This window comes from Scyliorhinus torazame, chromosome 4, assembly GCF_047496885.1.
Source record: "Scyliorhinus torazame isolate Kashiwa2021f chromosome 4, sScyTor2.1, whole genome shotgun sequence".
Classification (NCBI taxonomy): domain Eukaryota; kingdom Metazoa; phylum Chordata; class Chondrichthyes; order Carcharhiniformes; family Scyliorhinidae; genus Scyliorhinus; species Scyliorhinus torazame.
In genome coordinates this window covers 124318071-124337837 of record NC_092710.1, presented here as the reverse complement: position 1 = coordinate 124337837, position 19767 = coordinate 124318071, and the positions used below count along the sequence as shown (strand labels likewise).

The following is a 19767-nucleotide window of genomic DNA, read 5'->3' as shown; positions in this document are numbered from 1 at the left end:
TGACCCCCCGCCCCCAAATTCTCCGGCACCGGATATTCGGCGGGGGCGGGTATCGTGCCGCACCGGTCGGCGGGCCCCCTCCGGCGATTCTCCGGCCCGCGATGGGCCGAAGTCCCACTGCTGTCATGCCAGTCCCGCCGACGTGAATCAAACCACCTACCTTCCTGGCGGGACTGGCAGCGCGGGCGGGCTCCGGGGTCCTGGAGGGGGCGCGGGGTGATCTGGCCCTGGGGGGTGCCCCCACGGTGGCGTGGCCCGCGATCGGGGCCCACCGATCCGCGGGCTGGCCTGTGCCGTGGGGGGCACTCTTTTCCCTCCTTCAGCCACAGCCTCCGTGATGGCCGACGCTCAAGAGACACCCCCCCGCGCATGTGCGGGGATGACGTCAGCGGCCGCTGACGCTCCCGCGCACACTTCCTCTGCCCGGCGACGTCCTTTCGGCCCCGGCTGGCGTGGCGCCAAAGGCCTTCCACGCCAGCCGGTGGAGCAGAAACCACTCCGGCGCGGGCCTAGCCCCTCAAGGTGAGTGCTTGGCCCCTAAAGGTGCGGAGAAATCCGCCCCTTTGGGGCGGCCCGACGCCGAAGTGGTTCCCGCCATTCCATCCCGCCGGGACCCCCCGCCCCGCCGGGTAGGGGAGAATCCAGGCCCATCTTTGTAATACAACACGGGACCGAGAAGCAATCATGCATTGGGAGTAACCAGAAATTGTAGGGTTTACACGGAGACATGGCTACAGAAAAGAAAAAATCAGAACTGGGAGTAAAACATTGCAGGGTATAATGTATTTAGAAAAGAATAGGAGAAAGGAGGAGTAGCGCTATTAATTAAGTATAACATGTGTAAGCACTGTGTTTTTTAAGGATAACCTAAATGGCAGTAAAAACATACAGCTGTCAGAAAGACAAAAAAAAAATCCATATGGACAGAGATAAAAGATAATAAATCAATCATACTAATGGATGTAGTCTACAGATTACCCGGAAGGAAGAAATATGCAGAAAATTTAGAGAATTGAGTAAAAAATAAACAGAATAACCATTGTGGGGATTTCAATTACCCGTGAGGTAGGTAAAGAGGATAAGGGAATGGAGTTCCTAAAAAGGCACAGCACTTCTTTCGAACACAGGAAGTAGAAAGTCCAAATCACTAACAAATGTACTTATTTGGAATGAACCAGAGCCGATAAGAGAATTAACATAAGGGAACATCCAGGTAATAGTGACCATACATCCCTCTCTATCATTATCTTAAAGCGAAAGTATGATGGAAACCAAGTTAATAGATTGGAGGAAAGCTGATTTTGAGGGGTTCAGAAGAAAACTTGGTAAAATAAAATGAGTAACCATATTGAAAAATATGGATGTGCAACAATGAGAAACAATTAAAATGGTGTTCAACAGTTTGCAGGAAAATATATTACACTAAAAGAGCGAACTAAACACTCTAGGCACAATCTAACTTAAAAGTTTCTGCCCGAAACACAGCACAGTGCAGCCAGATGTCGGGAGATCCATCTTCCGGGATCTACCCGGCTCGCCACGCCTCCAGAGATCTAATGCGATCTTGCGAGGAAGCGCGATTTGAATCCAGCCCATTGTGGGTGGGATCACTGTTTTGCAAATTTGCATATGAGAGAGAGACAGCTAGTCTCACTCTAATATGCTCTCCCAATCTACCAGAGGCGTGGGATCTAACACCCTCAGCCATGTAGATCTCAGGGCAAATGCCAACAAATGGGGACCAGACAGAACAGCACTTGTGGCGATCTCCCAGGGGATCAGAACCCCCCCAGATGCTTGCCCTGCTGCTGTCACCCAGGCACTGCCATCTGGGTGCCAGCCTGGCAACACTAATGGACCAGTGGCACTGCCAGCTGGCAACACTACCAGGGCAGTGCCACGGTGGCAGTCTGGTATTTTTCCCATGCTGGAGATCGGGCCCGTGGCAGTCTGTGCAGGTGCAGTGGGCTCTGAGGACCCCTTTTAGGAGTAGGCCATTTGCCCATTGTTGCTAACTTTTGGTTGGCTCTTAATTCGTAATTTGCTCTGTTTGTTTAACCTTTGCTCTAGAGTAGCCAGGTATCTTTATGATACCGCCACGAGGTTCAAGTTCAAGTAATGATCAATAACTCAACACACCAATTAGTAAGATTCAAATCAAAACACATTTATTATACACAGTAAATCACTACTCATGCATAAACTCTACTTTCTAGACTGTTCCAATCACTAAAAGGCCTATACTTAGCTTCGGACTGGCGCACCAGGTCAGGGGAACAAATGGCCTGTCGTTCAGGTCCTGAGTCTGCAGGATTCAAAAGCTGGTATGGACTGGTAGCTAGGAGCGCCGATCTCGTAGCGAGCGTTGACTTGAGACTTACTTGGTTGGCGGCAGCGAGGGTTGGTTCAAGCTGCTGAGTCACCCTGCCAAAGAAGACCGATTTGAACTTGGGGGCTTTACTTTATAGTCCCCAGGGCCTTCCCGCCCTTCGGGGCGGACCCCGTACCTGGTTCTAAGTGATTGGACTGCGTTCCGATCCCTTGGATCGATTTCTCCAATACTGGAGTTGTTCCCTGATCGTTGGGTGGTCCCTAAATGTCCGTTGGCCTTCCTTTGTCTTGGCTCCTGCTGGCGCCGAGGAGTCTGGCTTGGCTTTATTCACCTTAACTGTTGCCATTGTGCCTTGGAATCGCTCATTACGAGACAGATGGCTGCTGCATTACTATGCAGATGGCTGCTGGTTTCAGTGCTGTCTGGTTGTTTTGCAGGTTTCAATATACATGATTTCTGCACTTGCTAGTCTTTGCCTGTGTTGGCTGAATTTCCCTTCAGCCTTTGCGGTTCTCCACTTTAAGTCGGGAAGTGGCCAACCCAGGTGGCTACACCATCGATTCTGATCTGCCATCCAAACAGATCATCTACAATAATAATCATTATTAGTATCACAAGTAGATTTACATTAATACTGCAATGAAGTTACTGTAAAAATCCCCTCGCTGCCACATTCTGAGCCTGCTCTGGTAAACTGAAGGAGATTTCAGAATGTCCAATTCACCTGACAAACATGTCTTTCGGGACTACCCATTTTTCCTACTATCCCCATATCTCTTGATGTCATTAGTGTCCAAAAATCAGCAATTGCCGTCTTGAACATACTCAATGACTGAGCTTCACAGCCCTCCAGGATGGAGAATTCTAAAGATTCACCACCCTCAGTGAAAAAGTTTCTCTGCATCTCAGCATAAAAGCCTGTCCCTTATTCTGAGACGATGTCCCCTGGTTCTAGACTCACCAGTGTTACAAACGCCTGGTCAACACTCAATAATGGCTACGATATTGAACCAGACATGTAACGCAGAAAGATCGATTTATTCCAGGAATGATAATACAAGAAATATGGCTTGGTTATTTTAAAAACAAAACTTTATCAAAACAAAAAAAATTAAGTATTTTTATTGGTTTTACATTTATAACAACATTGCAAGGAACATCACACAGTAAGCGAGAGAGATTTACAGAGTGGGTATATGAGGAAAAAGAAAAAAAAACTTAATAAACAGGTATGCATACAAAGGCAACGCGTGTACAGATGCGAGGACGTTAACTTTGGGCGATCAGTGATTGGTTACCACAATCGTGCCGTATTAGCTTTGTACATGTTGCCATCCTGGTATTAGCACATACCAGGGGCATGTTTGGTGCTACCTGGGCGCCATTCTTGTGATCGCACCCATGTGCTTCCTTGCCCTTTGTCCCCCTGGCTCCTCTGCCTTTCTTGCCCTGTATCCTGGTTGCTGTCCCCACCAACCCCGCTCCTGTTTCATTTCCCCCCCCACCCACCGCATCCTTCTCCCATTATCCATTTCTGCTATGGTCCTCACCCCCCTCCCCGCCCCCAATACCCCTTCCCCCTCCCACTTTGGTTGCTGGTCATAAACAGGTCTTGGAACAGGCTGGTGACTTGCTTCTAAGTGTGGTGAAAGTCTTTTTCCTATCCTCGAATGGAGAATTTTATTCTTTCCAATTTAAGGGAATTCCCCAAGTCAGACAGCCAGTCTGCAGCCTTAGGTGGCGCTGATCTCCAGCAAAGCAGGAGTCTCCGGCAGGCGATCAGGGAAGCAAAGGCTAGGACATCTGCCCCTCTCCTCGTAAACATAAGAACATAAGAACTAGGAGCAGGAGTAGGCCATCTGGCCCCTCGAGCCTGCTCCACCATTCAATGAGATCAAAGAGGCTGATCTTTTGTGGACTCAGCTCCACTTTCCGGCCCAAACACCATAACCCTTAATCCCCGTATTCTTCAAAAAACTATCTATCTTTATCTTAAAAACATTTAATGAAGGAGCCTCTACTGCTTCACTGGGCAAGGAATTCCATAGATTCACAACCCGTTGGGTGAAGAAGTTCCTCCTAAACTCAGTCCTAAATCTACTTCCCCTTATTTTGAGGCTATGCCCCCTTGTTCTGCTTTCACCCACCAGTGGAAACAACCTGCCCGCATCTATCCTATCTATTCCCTTCATAATCTTGTATGTTTCTATAAGATCACCCCTCATCCTTCTAAATTCCAACGAGTACAGTCCCAGTCTACTCAACCTCTCCTCGTAATCCAACCCCTTCAGCTCTGGGATTAACCTAGTGAATCTCCTCTGCACACCCTCCAGTGCCAGTACATCCTTTCCCAAGTAAGGAGACCAAAACTGAACACAATACTCCAGGTGTGGCCTGGCTAACACCTTATACAATTGCCGCATAACCTCCCTAGTCTTAAACTCCATCCCTCTAGCAATGAAGGACAAAATTCCATTTGCCTTCTTAATCACCTGTTGCACCTGTAAACCAACTTTTTGCGACTCATGCACTAGCACACCCAGGTCTCTCTGCACAGCAGCATGTTTTAATATTTTATCATTTAAATAATAATCCCTTTTGCTGTTATTCCTACCAAAATGGATAACCTCACATTTGTCAACATTGTATTCCATCTGCCAGACCCTAGCCCATTCACTTAGCCTATCCAAATCCCTCTGCAGACTTCCAGGATCCTCTGCACTTTTTGCTTTACCACTTATCTTAATGTCGTCTGCAAACTTGGACACATTGCCCTTGGTCCCCAACTCCAAATCATCTATGTAAATTGTGAACAGTTGTGGGCCCAACACTGATCCCTGAGGGACACCACTAGCTACTGATTGCCAACCAGAGAAACACCCATTAATTCCCACTCTTTGCTTTCTATTAATTAACCAATCCTCTATCCATGCTACTACTTTCCCCTTAATGCCATGTATCTTTATCTTATGCAGCAACCTTTTGTGTCGCACCTTGTCAAAGGTTTTCTGGAAATCCAGATATGCCACATCCATTGGTCCCCGTTATCTACCGCACTGTTAATGTCCTCAAAAAATTCCACTAAATTAGTTAGGCACGACCTGCCCTTTATGAACCCATGCTGCGTCTGCCCAATGGGACAATTTCCATCCAGATGCCTCGCTATTTCTTCCTTGATGATAGATTCCAGCATCTTCCCTACTACCGAAGTTAAGCTCACTGGCCTAGAATTACCCGCTTTCTGCCTACCTCCTTTTTTAAACAGTGGTGTCACGTTTGCTAATTTCCAATCCGCCAGGACCACCCCAGAGTCTAGTGAATTTTGGTAAATTATCACCAGTGCATTTGCAATTTCCCTAGCCATCTCTTTTAGCACTCTGGGATGCATTCCATCAGGTCCAGGAGACTTGTCTACCTTTAGCCCCATTAAATTTCATTTGTTCCATTTGTTCAGATATCCTAAAGACCACCACTAGTGGGCATGAATCCACCCTCACCACCTTGGACATGGCCTCGAAAAGGCGGTCCAGTACTCGACATGTCTGGGACAGGACCAGAACATGTGGTTGTGGTTGGCAGGATTTCCCTGGCACTGTACGCATTTGTCCTCCACTTTTGGAAAGAACCTGCTCATGCATTTTCTGGTCAAGTGCGCTCCGTGCATGTTTAGCTATGTTAGGCTCAGCCCTGCGCATGAGGAGGTGGAGTTCGTCCTATGCAGCGCTTAGTATTTCTGGGAGGTTTTCGGTATCTTTCTCAGTGAAGACAGACACAAAATAATTGTTTCGTTTCCCCTCCATTTTCCTATTCTCAATTATAAATTCTCCCGTCATGGGACCAATCTTAGGAAAGTATCTGTAAATGACATTGGTTGATTTCAACCAACCAAATGTTGTTTCGTGAGTACCAATTTAAGGAAGGACATAACTGAGCTGGAAGCAGTTGAGAGAAGGCTGACCAGACTAATGCATGGAATGGGTGAATTGTCCTATGAGGAAAGGTTGGACAGGCTAGACTTGTATCCACTGGGGTTTTGAAGAGCAAGAGGCAACTTAATTGATACATACAAGAATTGGAGGGGGTCTTGAGAGGATGAATGTGGAGAGGGCGTTTCCTCTCATGGGATAATCTATAGAACGAGGGGTCAAAGGTAACGCTGCTTTATTTCCAGACAGTCAGAATTGAAAAGTAGGGAAGTTATGGTTACACGTCTATCAAATGTTGTTTAGACCACATGGAAACTGTAAGCAGTTCTGGTCCCCATATAATGGGAACGACATAGGAGTAGAGAAGATTTACAAGGATGATCCAAAAAATGTGCAAGAACACACATCAGAAAAGGAACAACAGGATGGGTCTCTTTTCTCTTGAAAAATGTTGAGGGATGACGTAATAGTGGTCTTTAAAATTATGGAAGGATTTGATAGAGGGGGTAAAGATGATGGATTTAGATATGGAAATATGGGATGAGGCTCGAGTCAGGTATAAATATTTGCATGGACTGCTTGGGCTGAATGACCAGTGTGTCGTTTATCCGATGTAATTCGATGCAGTCCAGCACATTTAAAAAGTCAGGCATTTGCATCGCGAACAGGTTTTTATTTCAACTCAAAAGAGACTCATTGTAGCTCCTTTTGCTTTGCAACAACTTTCTGCTATAAGTTAGGTTTTACCAACCCAACTCAAGATGAATAACTTCCAGAGCATAGCACGACTGGTCCACAAATATCAATTTGAAACATTCTATATTGCAGTTGTAATTAAATGTTGGAAAAGAGTAACGTTATGGGGCTGGATTCTCCAACAATGGGGCTATGTCCCCACGCTGGCGTAAAAATGCTGGCATTTCACGCCAGACATTCCTTACAAAAATTAAGACCTATTCACCTACCTGCACAGGGCTGGCAGGGCCCCGGAGTGCTTCTCGCAGATTTAGCTGCGGATACGGGCCCCTGCCGAGTCTGCAGTCGCCGCGCGAGAGTCCCGACTGGCCAGACGTAGTTAGAATCATGCCGTCGGAAATTCGGCCGGTTGCGACCGAAGCATTGCTGGCTGGGCCTCTGGCAATGGCCCCCCCCAGCCATGCTGCATAAATCGCACGCGAGCGAGCGAGCGGCGCCGGGCCCGATTGAGATGGAAAAGTGGATTCTCCGTCCCCGCGCCAAACGCGATTTCGACGCGGGGCTGTGGAGAATCCAGCCCCGTGGTATTTATTACTCACCACAAACCCGGTTCCCTCCAGGCCAATTTTATCCCCCTCCTTGGCCACTGGCTCAGGTGGATCAGACCATTTGCCTTCTTAGAAACCTCACATCCTCTTGACACCAAGATAGTTTACTTCTGTTCCATATTGTCCCCCTCAGTCCACCCACTGCAGAAATCCGCATCTATGTTTTTGGTACTTACAGACTCAACTATTTTAATGCAATCCAGGTCAGCCTCCAATCTTCCGCCTTCCAAAAACTTTAACTCATCCAAATTCTGCAACCCTGCATCCCCACTGCACCAAGTTTTGCTCACCAAACACCTCACTACTTGCTGATCTGCTTTGGAACCTGGACCAACAATGCCGTATCATATTCAAGCCCCTCCAAGGCCTCACATCCCTTCTATTGCAGAGGCCGCCAAGACCTCATGTTTCTCCATATCTGACCTCTTTTGAATCCTCACTTCCTTTGCAACACTACTGGTACCTGTGCATTCAGCCATCTAGGAGACAAGCTCTGTATATTCCCTCCTCTTGTAAGATGCTCCTTGAAACCTACCTCATTGACCAACCTTATGGTCATCTGCCCTAATATCTCCTTTGGCCAAGTATCATTTTGGTCTGATTGCACTTCTATGAAGGGATAGAGCTATTTACTGCCTTGAATAAGGTGCTATGAAAGTATGCATTGTTGCTGTTGATGCTGCAGATTACCTCAAAGTGGTCAGATTCATTTGCATCATCCATATGTATCCTTTCTGCAAACAGCGTCAAAGGATCCCGAATAAAAAGGTGAGCTATATGTTGTGCCAGGAGATGATCAATACCTGAAAAACATATTTCCAACCTCAAAAAATAATTCTTCAAATCAAAGGATATTACAAATAAGACTACGAGACAACACAGCATGGCAGTTTTCTTTTGCAACATTGGGATATTTGATAATCCACCAAAGCCTCCCCAGTTTCCACCATAAACTGAATAAGTTTAATATACTCATCTTCCAAGATCAGATTCAGCCTTTAGGCGAAGCAGGGGGTAATTGAGCAAGTGCAGCAAAAACAAAAGTGCTTATTTTTAAACGTTTTATGTTTTGTTCTTTCATTTAAGTCGTTTTATTATTTACAATTAAATAAAGCAAAAGGTAATTTGGAAAGCAGAGAAGCAAAGTTGACTGGTGCACTCGAGTTGCCATGCAATAGAGGTCAAGTAGCTAGGAGATACAAAATGAAGATGCTCCATTGCAAATATTGTTTGTTTTTTTTAAATGTATTTATTCAAAGTTTTTCAATAATTTTACAAAACATTCCAAAAAGGAAAATAATACAAAGAAAGAAGGGCAACATGCCAACAAAACAAAACAACTTAACCCTCTCAACGATAAACAGTTTAACAAACTAACACCCAACTCAAAACGAAATGGGGCATGCACCCCTTCACCTAACGTCCTGCGAGAAAGTCAAGGAGCGGTTGCCACCGCCTGGAGAACCCCTGCAAGGACCCTCGCAAGGCAAACTTTATCTTCTCCATCCTGAGAAACCCCGCCATGTCGTTGACCCAAGCCTCTACGCTTGGGGGCTTCACGTCCCTCCACATTAACAAGAGCCTTCTCCGGGCTACCAAGGAGGCAAAGGCCAGAACTCCAGCCTCTTTCGACTCCTGCACTCCCGGATCATCTGATACCCCAAATATCGCTATCCCCCAGCTCGGTTTTACCCGAGTATCCAAGACCTTGGACATAGCCTTTGCAAAGCTCTTCCAAAACTCTGCAAGCGTGGTTTCCAAGGCTCCCTGAACACCTCACATACCTGTCCTCCACCCCAAAAAACTTACTCATCCTCGCCCCCGTCATATGCACCGTGTGTACCTCTTTCCACTGGATCAGACTGAGCCTGGCGCAAGATGAGGAGGAATTGACCTTGCCCAGGGCGTCAGCCCACAGGCCCTCACCCAGCTCCTCTTCCCACTTGCCCTTCAGCTCCTCCACCGAGGCCTCCTCCGCCTCCTGCAGCTTCTGGTATATCTCAGAGACCATACCCTCTCCGACCCACACTCCCGAAATCACCCTGTCCTGTATCCTCCGGGCAGGCAGCAGCGGGAATTTCCCTACCTGCCTCCTCACGCCCGCCCAAACCTGCATATACCTAAAGGCATTTCCCAGGAGTAACCCAAATTTCTCCTCCAGCGCCCTCAGACTGGCAAAAGTCCCGTCGATGAATAAATCCCCAATCCTTCTAATTCCCGCACGGTGCCAGCTTAGAACCCACCATCTATCCTGCCCGGAGCAAACCTATGGTTGTTCCATATTGGGGACCAGGCTGAGGCCCCCACCTCCCCGCTGTGCCGTCTCCACTGCCCCCAAATCCTCAGTGTCGCCGCCAACACCGGGCTTGTGGTATACCGCGTCGGCGGAAGCGGCAACATCACCAGTGCCCCCAGGCTAGTACGTACACAGGACGCCGCCTCCAGTCTTTTCCACGCCGCCCCCTCTCCCTCCATTACCCATTTCCAAATCATCGACACGATTGCTGCCCAGTAGCAGCTGCACAGGTTCGACAGCGCCAGGCCCCCCGACCATTGCAAATATTGTTAAGTATGGAGTAATTACAACTTACTCTTATGAAATGCCTTTAATATAGTAATGCATTTCAAGGTACTTAACAGGAGGATAAGAATGCAGAAACTTACATGGAGAAATGAGGTAAAGACTTTACGGCAGGTGACCAAAAGCTTTGTCAAAGAGGGAGATTTTGAGTAACTTTAAAAGCACAAGGGCCTGGATTGTCTGCAGGGTCCCCGATGTGGCAGAGAATTGAAAAATCCCAATTGACACCCACCCCCTCTTCCCCCCGCTGGCTACGGGATTGGGATTCATGCCCACGTGCCATCAGGAGGATGTAAATGAAGCAAATGGGTCATTAAGACCTATTTACATCCACTTAGTGGGCCCGGCACCCTATTCTCCGGCCCTAAACGATTCGTTGGTCCTTTAGGCAGGGAATCATGTGGCCAGGGATTACAACAAGGCTCACCAAACACGATCTTAAAGTGGTGGCCCTCGCAGTGGGCCAAGGAGGTACCTCTTAAGGGAGTTGCCCCCAAAGTCCATCTGAGGGCCATTACCCCCTTCCCCTCCCGCATAAAAAGCTGTCACTCAGAAACTGACTGAAGCCCAAGTATTCAATCCTTAAAACTTCCTCAAAACTGTTTTGAGGAAAGCAAGAAATTAAATGAGGATACGGTCAAAATCCATAATGTCCAAGTAAAATTTACCTTCCAGAATTTGTGGGAACCTAGTGGCTAGACTGCATTCGGTGAAGAGGTTACAGGCAAAACCCTTTATAGATATATAAGCGAGTTCAAAGTCAACTGTGTGATGGTCAATATTTGCAGACAAGATGCGCATGTAGATGACGTGAGTTTATGTGGGTGGCACAGTGGTTAGCACTGTTGCTTCACAGCACCAGGGACCCAGGTTCAATTCCCGGCTTGGGTCCTTGTCTGTGAGGAGTTTGCACGTTCTCCCCGTGTCTGCATGGGTTTCCTTTGGGTGCTCCGGTTTCCTCCCACAAGTCCCAAAAGACGTGCTGTTGGGTGAATTGGACATTCTGAATTCTCCCTCAGTGTACCCGAACAGGTGCCGGAGTGTGGTGACTAGGGGATTTTCACAGTAATTTCATTGCAGTGTTAATGTAAGCCTACTTGTGACAATAAAGATTATTATTATAAAACTATGAGCTGCGTTCTCCCACCCCGCCCGCCACAAGAACGTCACGGGAGAGCTGCGTATAATGGAGAACTCCGTTGACCTGGGGCAGGATTCTCCGGTCGCCAAGCGAACGCGGACGGAGAACCCCGCTCCTCATAAATGAAAAACATGCATTTGTTTCTGGGGACAAGTCTACAAATAGAAATTTGTTAAACAGTTTTTTTTAGCTGTACCTCAGGTCATTTATATTAACTTTAGAATTGATGCTTGCTTTCCACACTAGGTACTACAATACTTTGCGAAAAGGTCTTGATCAAAAATGTTAGTAAAGTCAAATTGAAAGTGCTGTTCCTTGGAAGTCAGTGAATTAGGACTATTTATCAAATGCTGATTAATGCAGATCGGCATACTACTCCATAATTTTCTCTTGGGAAAGAAAAGTTAGTATAAAAGTAAATGAATTTCATGCCTAAACATTTAAAACAGGAAGGTTTGTGCTCCAAATGCTGCGTGGGCGAAGGACACATCAGTCATACTAGGCTAAATTGTTACCAGTACTTTACAAACAAGGTTTTAATAGTCATCAAGTACAGCATCATACCAATGCAAGGTAACTTGTAATTCAGAAATTTGATACATTATAAACAGTAATCCCAACTTCTATTTCAATGCATACTTTATTACCTCCTTCTCGGAGCTGCTTATAGATTTCATCATCAACTGTCAACGTGAGGTCATTGTATTTTTCACCACATTTCGAGAGGTAACTATCAATGGAGTCGTACCTGGATTTACTGATCCTGTACTTGCTATTTTTGCGAGGCTGCAAAAGTAACAAACCAAGCATAAGGTTCATGCTGTGTGCGTTAAAGTGACACGCAACACATTAACATGGAGAATAGTTAGTTACCTCCAAACCTCTTTCTTCCCTGGTTCGGTCATCTACAGAGGCTGAAATTACACCCCAGCGACAATCAATGTCTGACACATAACCTCTATAAAATGGTGAAGCAGCACTCAAAGCCATCTGGAAGAGAAATTGCAATTAAATGCATCAGGGAAAAAGAAAAAGTACACGGTTTGCAATTCACTTCAGCTGAATATTCCATAAATGTCCCAATTTTAAGCATTGAAGTTGCCAGAGCATTTTTATTAAGTATTTTATAATAGGTTTTCCTTTAAACAGTTAAATCTTACAATCAAGCATTATGATCAAGCAAGTACACAATCAAGTGGGGCTGGCACAGTGGTTACCTCTGCAGCCTCACGCTGCTGAGGACCCGGGTTCAATCCTGGCACTGGGTCACTGTCCACATGGAGTTTGCACATTCTCCCTGTGCCTGTGTGGGTCTCACCCCCACAACCTAAAAATGTGCACGGTAGGTGGATTGGCCGTGCTAAATTGCCCCTTAATTGGAAAATAAATGAATTGGGTACTTAAATTTTTTTTTTAAGCATCACAATCAAGTAAATCTGAAGTACTCATCAATCGGTAAAACTTCGCAATCATCAATATGTATCAGCTACTTTAGTGCTCTTACATGGACTCAAATTTGGGAATAACCTTCTATCCACTTTTTCAGGTAAGAAACTTGCATTAATCAATGGCAACTTTTTAAGTCACAAAGCCTAGGGCAGGATTCTTTGGCTGCGCCCACTGGCAACCAGAAATTCCCGCCAGAGGTCAACGGACATTTACATGGTCCCCGTCCTGTCCATGGCGATCTTCCGGCGGCCACAGCTGAAGAATCCAGGCCCCTAATTTTTAGGGGCTAAGAATTTATACACATTTAGATATGCATCAGCATCGCCTGCCTATGAAGCTATTCCCACCAACTTCACAAGCTTCTTCTTAGTTTTGAGACATGTCATGAGATGTTTGCATTTTTTGTATTACTTCACTTTAAAACTCACTTATGGCAGTTGCATTTCGCCATTTGACATCAATAAAGCACCTTCAACATTCACTGCCTCCACGACTAATGCAGTCTACACTATCTACAAGATGCACTGCAGCAACTCACCAATTCCTTTGACAGCAGCTTCCAAACCAGTGACCTGTTACCTAGGTGTCCTCGGGCAGCAGATGCATGGGAATACTACCACCTGCAAGTTCACTTTCAAGCCACACAGCATTCGGACTTGAAAATATAATGCCATTCCTTCACAGCCATTGGGTCAAAATCTTGGAACTCCCCCTTAACAATTTTGAGTGCACCTACACCACAGGGACAGCAGCTGTTCAAGAAGGCAGCTCTCCACCGGCATGGTAGCATAGTGGTTAACACTGTTGCTTCACAGCGCCAATGATCTGGGTTTGATTCCCGCTTGGGTCACTGTCTGTGCGGAGTCTGCACGTACCCTCAGTGTCTGCGTGGGCTCCTCCAGGCGCTCCGGTTTCTTCCCATAAGTCCTGAAAGAGGTACTTTTTAGGTGAATTGGACATTCTGAATTCTCCGTGTACCCGAACAGGCTCCATAGTGTGGCAACTAGAGGATTTTCACAGTAACTTGATTGCAGTGTTAATGTAAGCCTACTTGTGACACTTGTACGTTTCCTCAGGGTGCTCCGGTTTTCTCCCACAAGTCCCGAAAGATGCGCTTGTTAGGTGAATTGGACATTCTGAATTCTCCCTCTGTGTACCGAACAAACGCTGGAATGTGGCGACTAGGGGCTTTTCACAGTAACTCCATTGCAGTGACAATAATAAAGATTATCATAATAAAGGTTATTATCACCTTCTCAAAGGCAATTAAGGATGGGCAATAAAAATGCTAGCCCAATACAAAAATACCAAAACCTCAGACTGACCTAGAGACCCCAAAAGTCTTTTAATGATACTACCTCAATAAGAGCAAAGTGCATCAAGAGTCAGAGGAAACAAAATAATGGGGCTTCAAATTCTAGAAAACAAAATATAGTTATAAATATAAAAAGTTAATTTTAAAAAGTGGGTATGGGTGATATTTATATTTGAACAGCTTTCAATCAGTCTGACAAATATCAGCTGATGCAATTTAATGTTGTTACCATGACTAACTCACATTACAACAGTGTCTTCTCTGACAGCACCTATTTACCTTGAAATGCTATGGAACATGGAGGGCATGGTAGTTCTTTCTTGATATTATGCTACCTCTTAATGGTGAGAATTAGTTATTGCAACAACAACAAAAACAAAAGGTTCCCAGCTGGAAGTAGACACAAAGTTAAAAATATGGGGCTGGATTCTCCGATTTTGAGGCTATGTCCCCACGCCGACGTGAGAACGGTGGTGTTTCACGACAGAACAAAATGGCATAAAACGACCACCGATTATCCGTTTAGCTGGGGGCTAGTAGCAAGGCAGCGTAGGGCACCCAGTTCTAGCTGCCGATACAGCCAGAGAATTGGCAGGTCCCGCACGGCGGCAGTCTGTAGCGGCCACGCTGTGCAACATGGGGCCGGCTGCTCGCGGACCCGCCTGCAAAATAGTGCCCCTCCCCCCTCTCCACAGTGCCCCAGCCCCTGACAGAGTCAGTCCCGAGGCCATCGTTACAGCGAGCGCCATACTCCGCCCCCGCTTCGGTCGTAAACGGGAATTCTCCGGCCGATCGCCGAACGTGATTTCGGCGCCATCGACCGGAGAGTCCCACCCATGCTAAATAAGTTCCACATGTGCTGAACCAGAATGATAGGATGAGAGGAAACTCAAAACTTCCAAAGCATTTTACACTAAACTAATTTGTTACATCATTAAGAAATAGATGAGGAAAGTTAAATGTCTATTCTATAAAGTTAGATTCTAACCAGAACAGCTGTGTGGCCAGAGCTTTTCGTTCTGGTATTCTTCAGCTTAAAAAAGGAAAATTTAAATAGTCATGGTCAGTGCTCATTACCATGGGTGGTGTATGGTAATGAGCTCTGATCAGACTTCACCGTGAAGCCCACAGTTGAACAGTCCTCCAACTCTCATTGTTGAGGCTCACATATGTAGAGCATTGAATGAGGTGCTGCGGGATTGCTGCTACCTACAAAAATACAACACCTTGACAACTTCAGCCAGGCAATGGGGACAAAAACTGGAAAGGAAAACTGGAAAGCTTATAAATACTGAAAAGTTCTGCCAACAACAGTAATTTAACAATGAAAGTAAACTCATGGAGTTACTAACTCAAAGCACTCTTCTTTGTTTAGCAAAACAAAATATTTAAAGAAAAACATTTGTTTGATTTTTTTTTTTTAAAAGAAAATCTATGTTCTAAAATGTTGCCAAATTCACACAGCCCAGAGATGCATGGAGATTACTGACTGCAAGAATGTTAATTTAATAAAACGGAGTACCGATCATTGAGAGCTTCCCAAATCCAGGAAACCACCCATCAATGTTCACTGGATTGGCTCACAGCTGCTAGTCCTTGTAGTAGTGTATGGTGTCATTTCAGGACACTCCACGTTGGTGTTTTATACCGACAACTCTCAAAATACAAGTGATGGCATCAGGAGAATGAAAATTCACAAAACAGAGAACAACAGTCCTTTACACTTACCACAATCGGGCAAATTGTGGCGAGTTGGTCATATAGATACCTGGCTTCTGAGATGCTGCATGCTTGGAATGTCACCTATCACAAGAGCAGTAAGTATGTAAGAGAGCGAAGACAAAAAACTAAATGAACACTTTCAAATTTTACAATTGGACACTCACCTGAAGGCAGCAATTGCCCATACCAAACCCCATAGCATCCATATAGATGTGATCAGGTTTTGTTGCTCTTGCTGCTTCGCCATCATCATTAACAAATTTTTCAATAAATGGAGAGGAAATACCTTTGTCTTTATAAACTGCAAGGGAGAAAAACATTATAAGTCTGGCAGCAGTTGGTTGCTATATAGACTTGAAAGGGGGAACAGCAAATCATTTACAGCAACTTCTCACTTTTGCAGTTAATTTTTCAATGAAATATCTTTGTGTACTCTAGCTTGCTAACATTTTACTTTAGCAGATGGTCAAGATCAGCCAACAGAGTGCAATGAGTGGTCTGCTTACAGACTAATTACCTTTAAGTTTTCGTTGTTATTGGAGAATACGTCAAAATTCACTTCAATCTCTATGTTCGTATGTGAACAGACCAACTAAAACATCGAATGACAACATGCAGATAGGGTTTCTCGCTGAACATCTGTTGCTATTAAATTTGCCTCTTATGAGCAAGAATGCTGTTTGACTGCTTTCCATCAGCTCCTTGTGGTTGGACATGGCAGAAAACAAGTGATATGTTCTGAATCACAATTTTCATCCTTTAACTTGCCTTTTTCCATCCAGAAAGCAGGCAAAACAGAACCAGGGCCGGGATTCTCCGAAATCCCGGCCAAGTGTAAACACCGGAGTGGTGCACGCCGGCTTCAACGGGCCTCCTGGCCCAGTTATTCTCTGGATTTCAGGGGGTTAGAACGGTGTCGGAGTGCTGTGTGCTGCTCCGGCACCGAAAGCAGGCCCTGCACGGCCGGCGCAGTTCCACGCATGCGTGCGACGGACGGCGCGGGTCCGTGCATGATGGCCGTCTCCGCACCAGCCTCCACACATGGCGGAGCCCTACAGGGGCCCAGCACGGAGGAACATAGGCCATCCCGGAATGAGCGCGCCCGCCGATCGGTAGCCCCTGATCGTGGGCCTGACCACCGACGAGACTCCCCCAGGAGTCGCGCCAACCACCCCCCCCCCCCCCCCCCCCCCCCCAGGATGGCCCCCGCAGCCAGAACGCCGAGATCCCACCGGGTGGGAACCACGCTGGCGGGACTCGGCAGGCACTCGGCCTGTCGAGTGCGGAGAAGCGCCGCGGGGGCAACTTTCAATGGCCCCTGACCGGCGACTGCGCGGGAGACGATTCTCCGGTGACCGGAGAATCGGCAGCCCGGTGTGGGCTCGGAGAATCCCGACCCAGGTGCTTCGAAATTATTTTTTGGAATGAGCCTAATGCTTGTATTTCAGGGAGTGCGAAGTGCCAGATAGTAACATTGCCATCCTGCTACACATGGCACACTAAAGAGTTCTTCCCATGAGCTCCCAGCATTCTTTACTGTATTCATTTAGCAGCGTCTGATGTCCAGCCTTATGGGCTCTTTTCAGCTCCTTCTATCATCCTGATCCCATCTTTGGGTGCCTCTGCCTGCTTCTTCCGTTGCATGCATGCTTTAAGAGGTTTCTCAGTTTCAATTCACTTGGCCCCTCCAATCAAATTTCCACCCCTGCCACAGTTCCAAAACAGTTTAAAGTCACAAATGACATCCGACCAAACTGCAATAAAATTATCCCTCCTTGCCCTTCTCGATCCAGCAACATTGTACACGTTGACCACGGCATCTTCCTTCAATGTCTCTCCACTGTCATATGGCTGGAGGGTTCTGCTCTTACCCAGCCCCATATGCCTATCTAATCACTGCCAGAGAATCACTTGCAATGATCTCTCTTCCCGCTTTTGCACCATGAACTCTGGTGTCTCGCAAGGATCCATCTTGTTATGTTCTACCTGATCATCACATTCAACTGGTTTTTCGACATCCTGTAATGGATGGGTCGAAACATCTTCAAAATATTGGGAAGACTGAAAATAATGTATTTGGTCCGTTCCCCAGCTATCAAATCCTGGCAACGATCGGAGACCAAACCAGACTGTTTGCAACCTTGTTGTCATTTGACCCCAGCTGGAGCTTCCAACCTTTTTATGCCATCACGGAGACCACCTAATTTCACCTCTAATATCGCCCGACTTCACTGCTGCCACAGCTAATTTGTTGTGGAAACGCTCATTCATGTATTTATTGCCACGAGACCAGATTATTCTTTTTAAAATAAATTTTGAGTACCCAATTATTTTTTTCCCCAATTCAGAGGCTATTTTAAGTGTGGCCAATCCACCTACCCTGCACATCTTTGAGCAGACACAGGGAGAATGTGCAAACTCCATGTGGACAGTGACACGGGGCCGGGATCAGACCTGGGTCCTCGGCACCATGAGGCAGCAGTGCTAACCATTGTGCCGCCCCTAGACCAGACAATTCTAATGTACACCTGGCTGGTCTCCCACATTCTACCTTTATCTTCTTTATCCAAAACATGCACCAAATCTTGTTCACCCATTATCCCTGTCCTCGCTGACGACATGGGCCCCCAATCAATAAATGTCTTGATTTTAAAATTCTTATCCTCATTTTCAACTCTCACCCTGGCTTCAACCCTCCCCAATTGGAAATCCCTTCAGCTCCAAAACTCTCTCTAGAGATCTACAATCTTCTAATTCGCATCTCAAGCATCCTAGGTTTTAATTACTCCACCATTGGTTGGCATATCTTCAGTTGTCTAGGTCCTGAGCTTTGGAACATCTGCCTCACCTGCTTGCTTACCTACTTACATAGAAAATAGGGAGAGGCCATTCAGCTCTTCGAGTTTGCTGCCCCATTCATTATGATCATGGCTGATCTTCCAACTCGATAGCCTGATGCCATCTTCCCCTCCATATCTTTGATTCCCTTAGCCCCAAGTGCTATATCTAACTGCTTCTTGAAAAGATGCAATATTACGGCCTCAACTGCTTGCTGTGGTAGCAAATTCCATAGGTTGACCACTTTCTGGGTGAAGAAAGTTCACCGTATCTCTGCCCTAAATGGTCTACTCCATATACATAGATATAGAATTTACAGTGCAGAAGGAGGCCATTCAGCCCATCGAGTCTGCACCGGCTCTTGGAAAGAGCACCCTACCCAAGGTCAACACCTCCACCCTATCCCCATAACCCAGTAACCCCACCCAAAACTATGGGCAATTTTGGACACTAAGGGCAATTTATCATGGCCAATCCACCTAACCTGCACATCTTTGGACTGTGGGAGGAAACCGGAGCACCCGGAGGAAACCCACGCACACACGGGGAGGATGTGCAGACTCCGCACAGACAGTGACCCAAGCCGGAATCGAACCTGGGACCCTGGAGCTGTGAAGCAATTGTGCTATCCACAATGTTACCGTGCTGCCGTGCTATCCTCAGACTGTGACCCCTGGATCTGGACACCCACAACATCCGGAACATACTTCTTGCATCTACCCCGATTAGTCCTGTTAGGGCGGCACAGTGGCTAGCATGACTGCCTCACAGATCCAGGAACCCAGGTTCAATTCCGGCCTCGTGTGACTGTTTGTGTGGAGTTTGCACTTTCTCCCTGTATCTGCGTGGGTTTCCTCCGGGTGCTCCAGTTTCCTCCCATAGTCCAAAGATGTGCAAGTGAGGTGTATTGGCCATGATCAATTACCCCTTAGTGTCCAAAAGGTTAGGTTAGGTTTCTGAGATTCACCCCCCCCACCCCCCAATCATTCTTCGGAACTCCAGCGAATACAATCCTAACCAGCTCCGTCCTGCCATCTCGGGAATCAGTCTGGTAAACGCTATAGCAAGAATATCGTTCCTCAGAGAAGGAGATGAAAACTGAACATAATATTCAAGGTGTGGTCTCACCAAGGCCCGGTATAATTACAGCAAGACATTC

The 19767-nt window shown here is 46.4% G+C and overlaps 1 protein-coding gene across 1 annotated transcript in view; it reads right to left on the bottom strand.

Annotated features, from left to right (window-relative positions):
• gclc (glutamate-cysteine ligase, catalytic subunit) overlaps positions 1-19767 on the bottom strand; it is a 126204-nt gene that overhangs the window by 41594 nt on the left and 64843 nt on the right. The window contains exons 6-10 of the mRNA XM_072498585.1: positions 15935-16071; positions 15777-15851; positions 12158-12274; positions 11932-12070; positions 8253-8365 (exon numbers count right to left, since the gene is read on the bottom strand). Coding sequence (XP_072354686.1) covers positions 8253-8365; positions 11932-12070; positions 12158-12274; positions 15777-15851; positions 15935-16071 — 581 coding nt within the window. The remainder of the gene's footprint in view (positions 1-8252; positions 8366-11931; positions 12071-12157; positions 12275-15776; positions 15852-15934; positions 16072-19767) is intronic.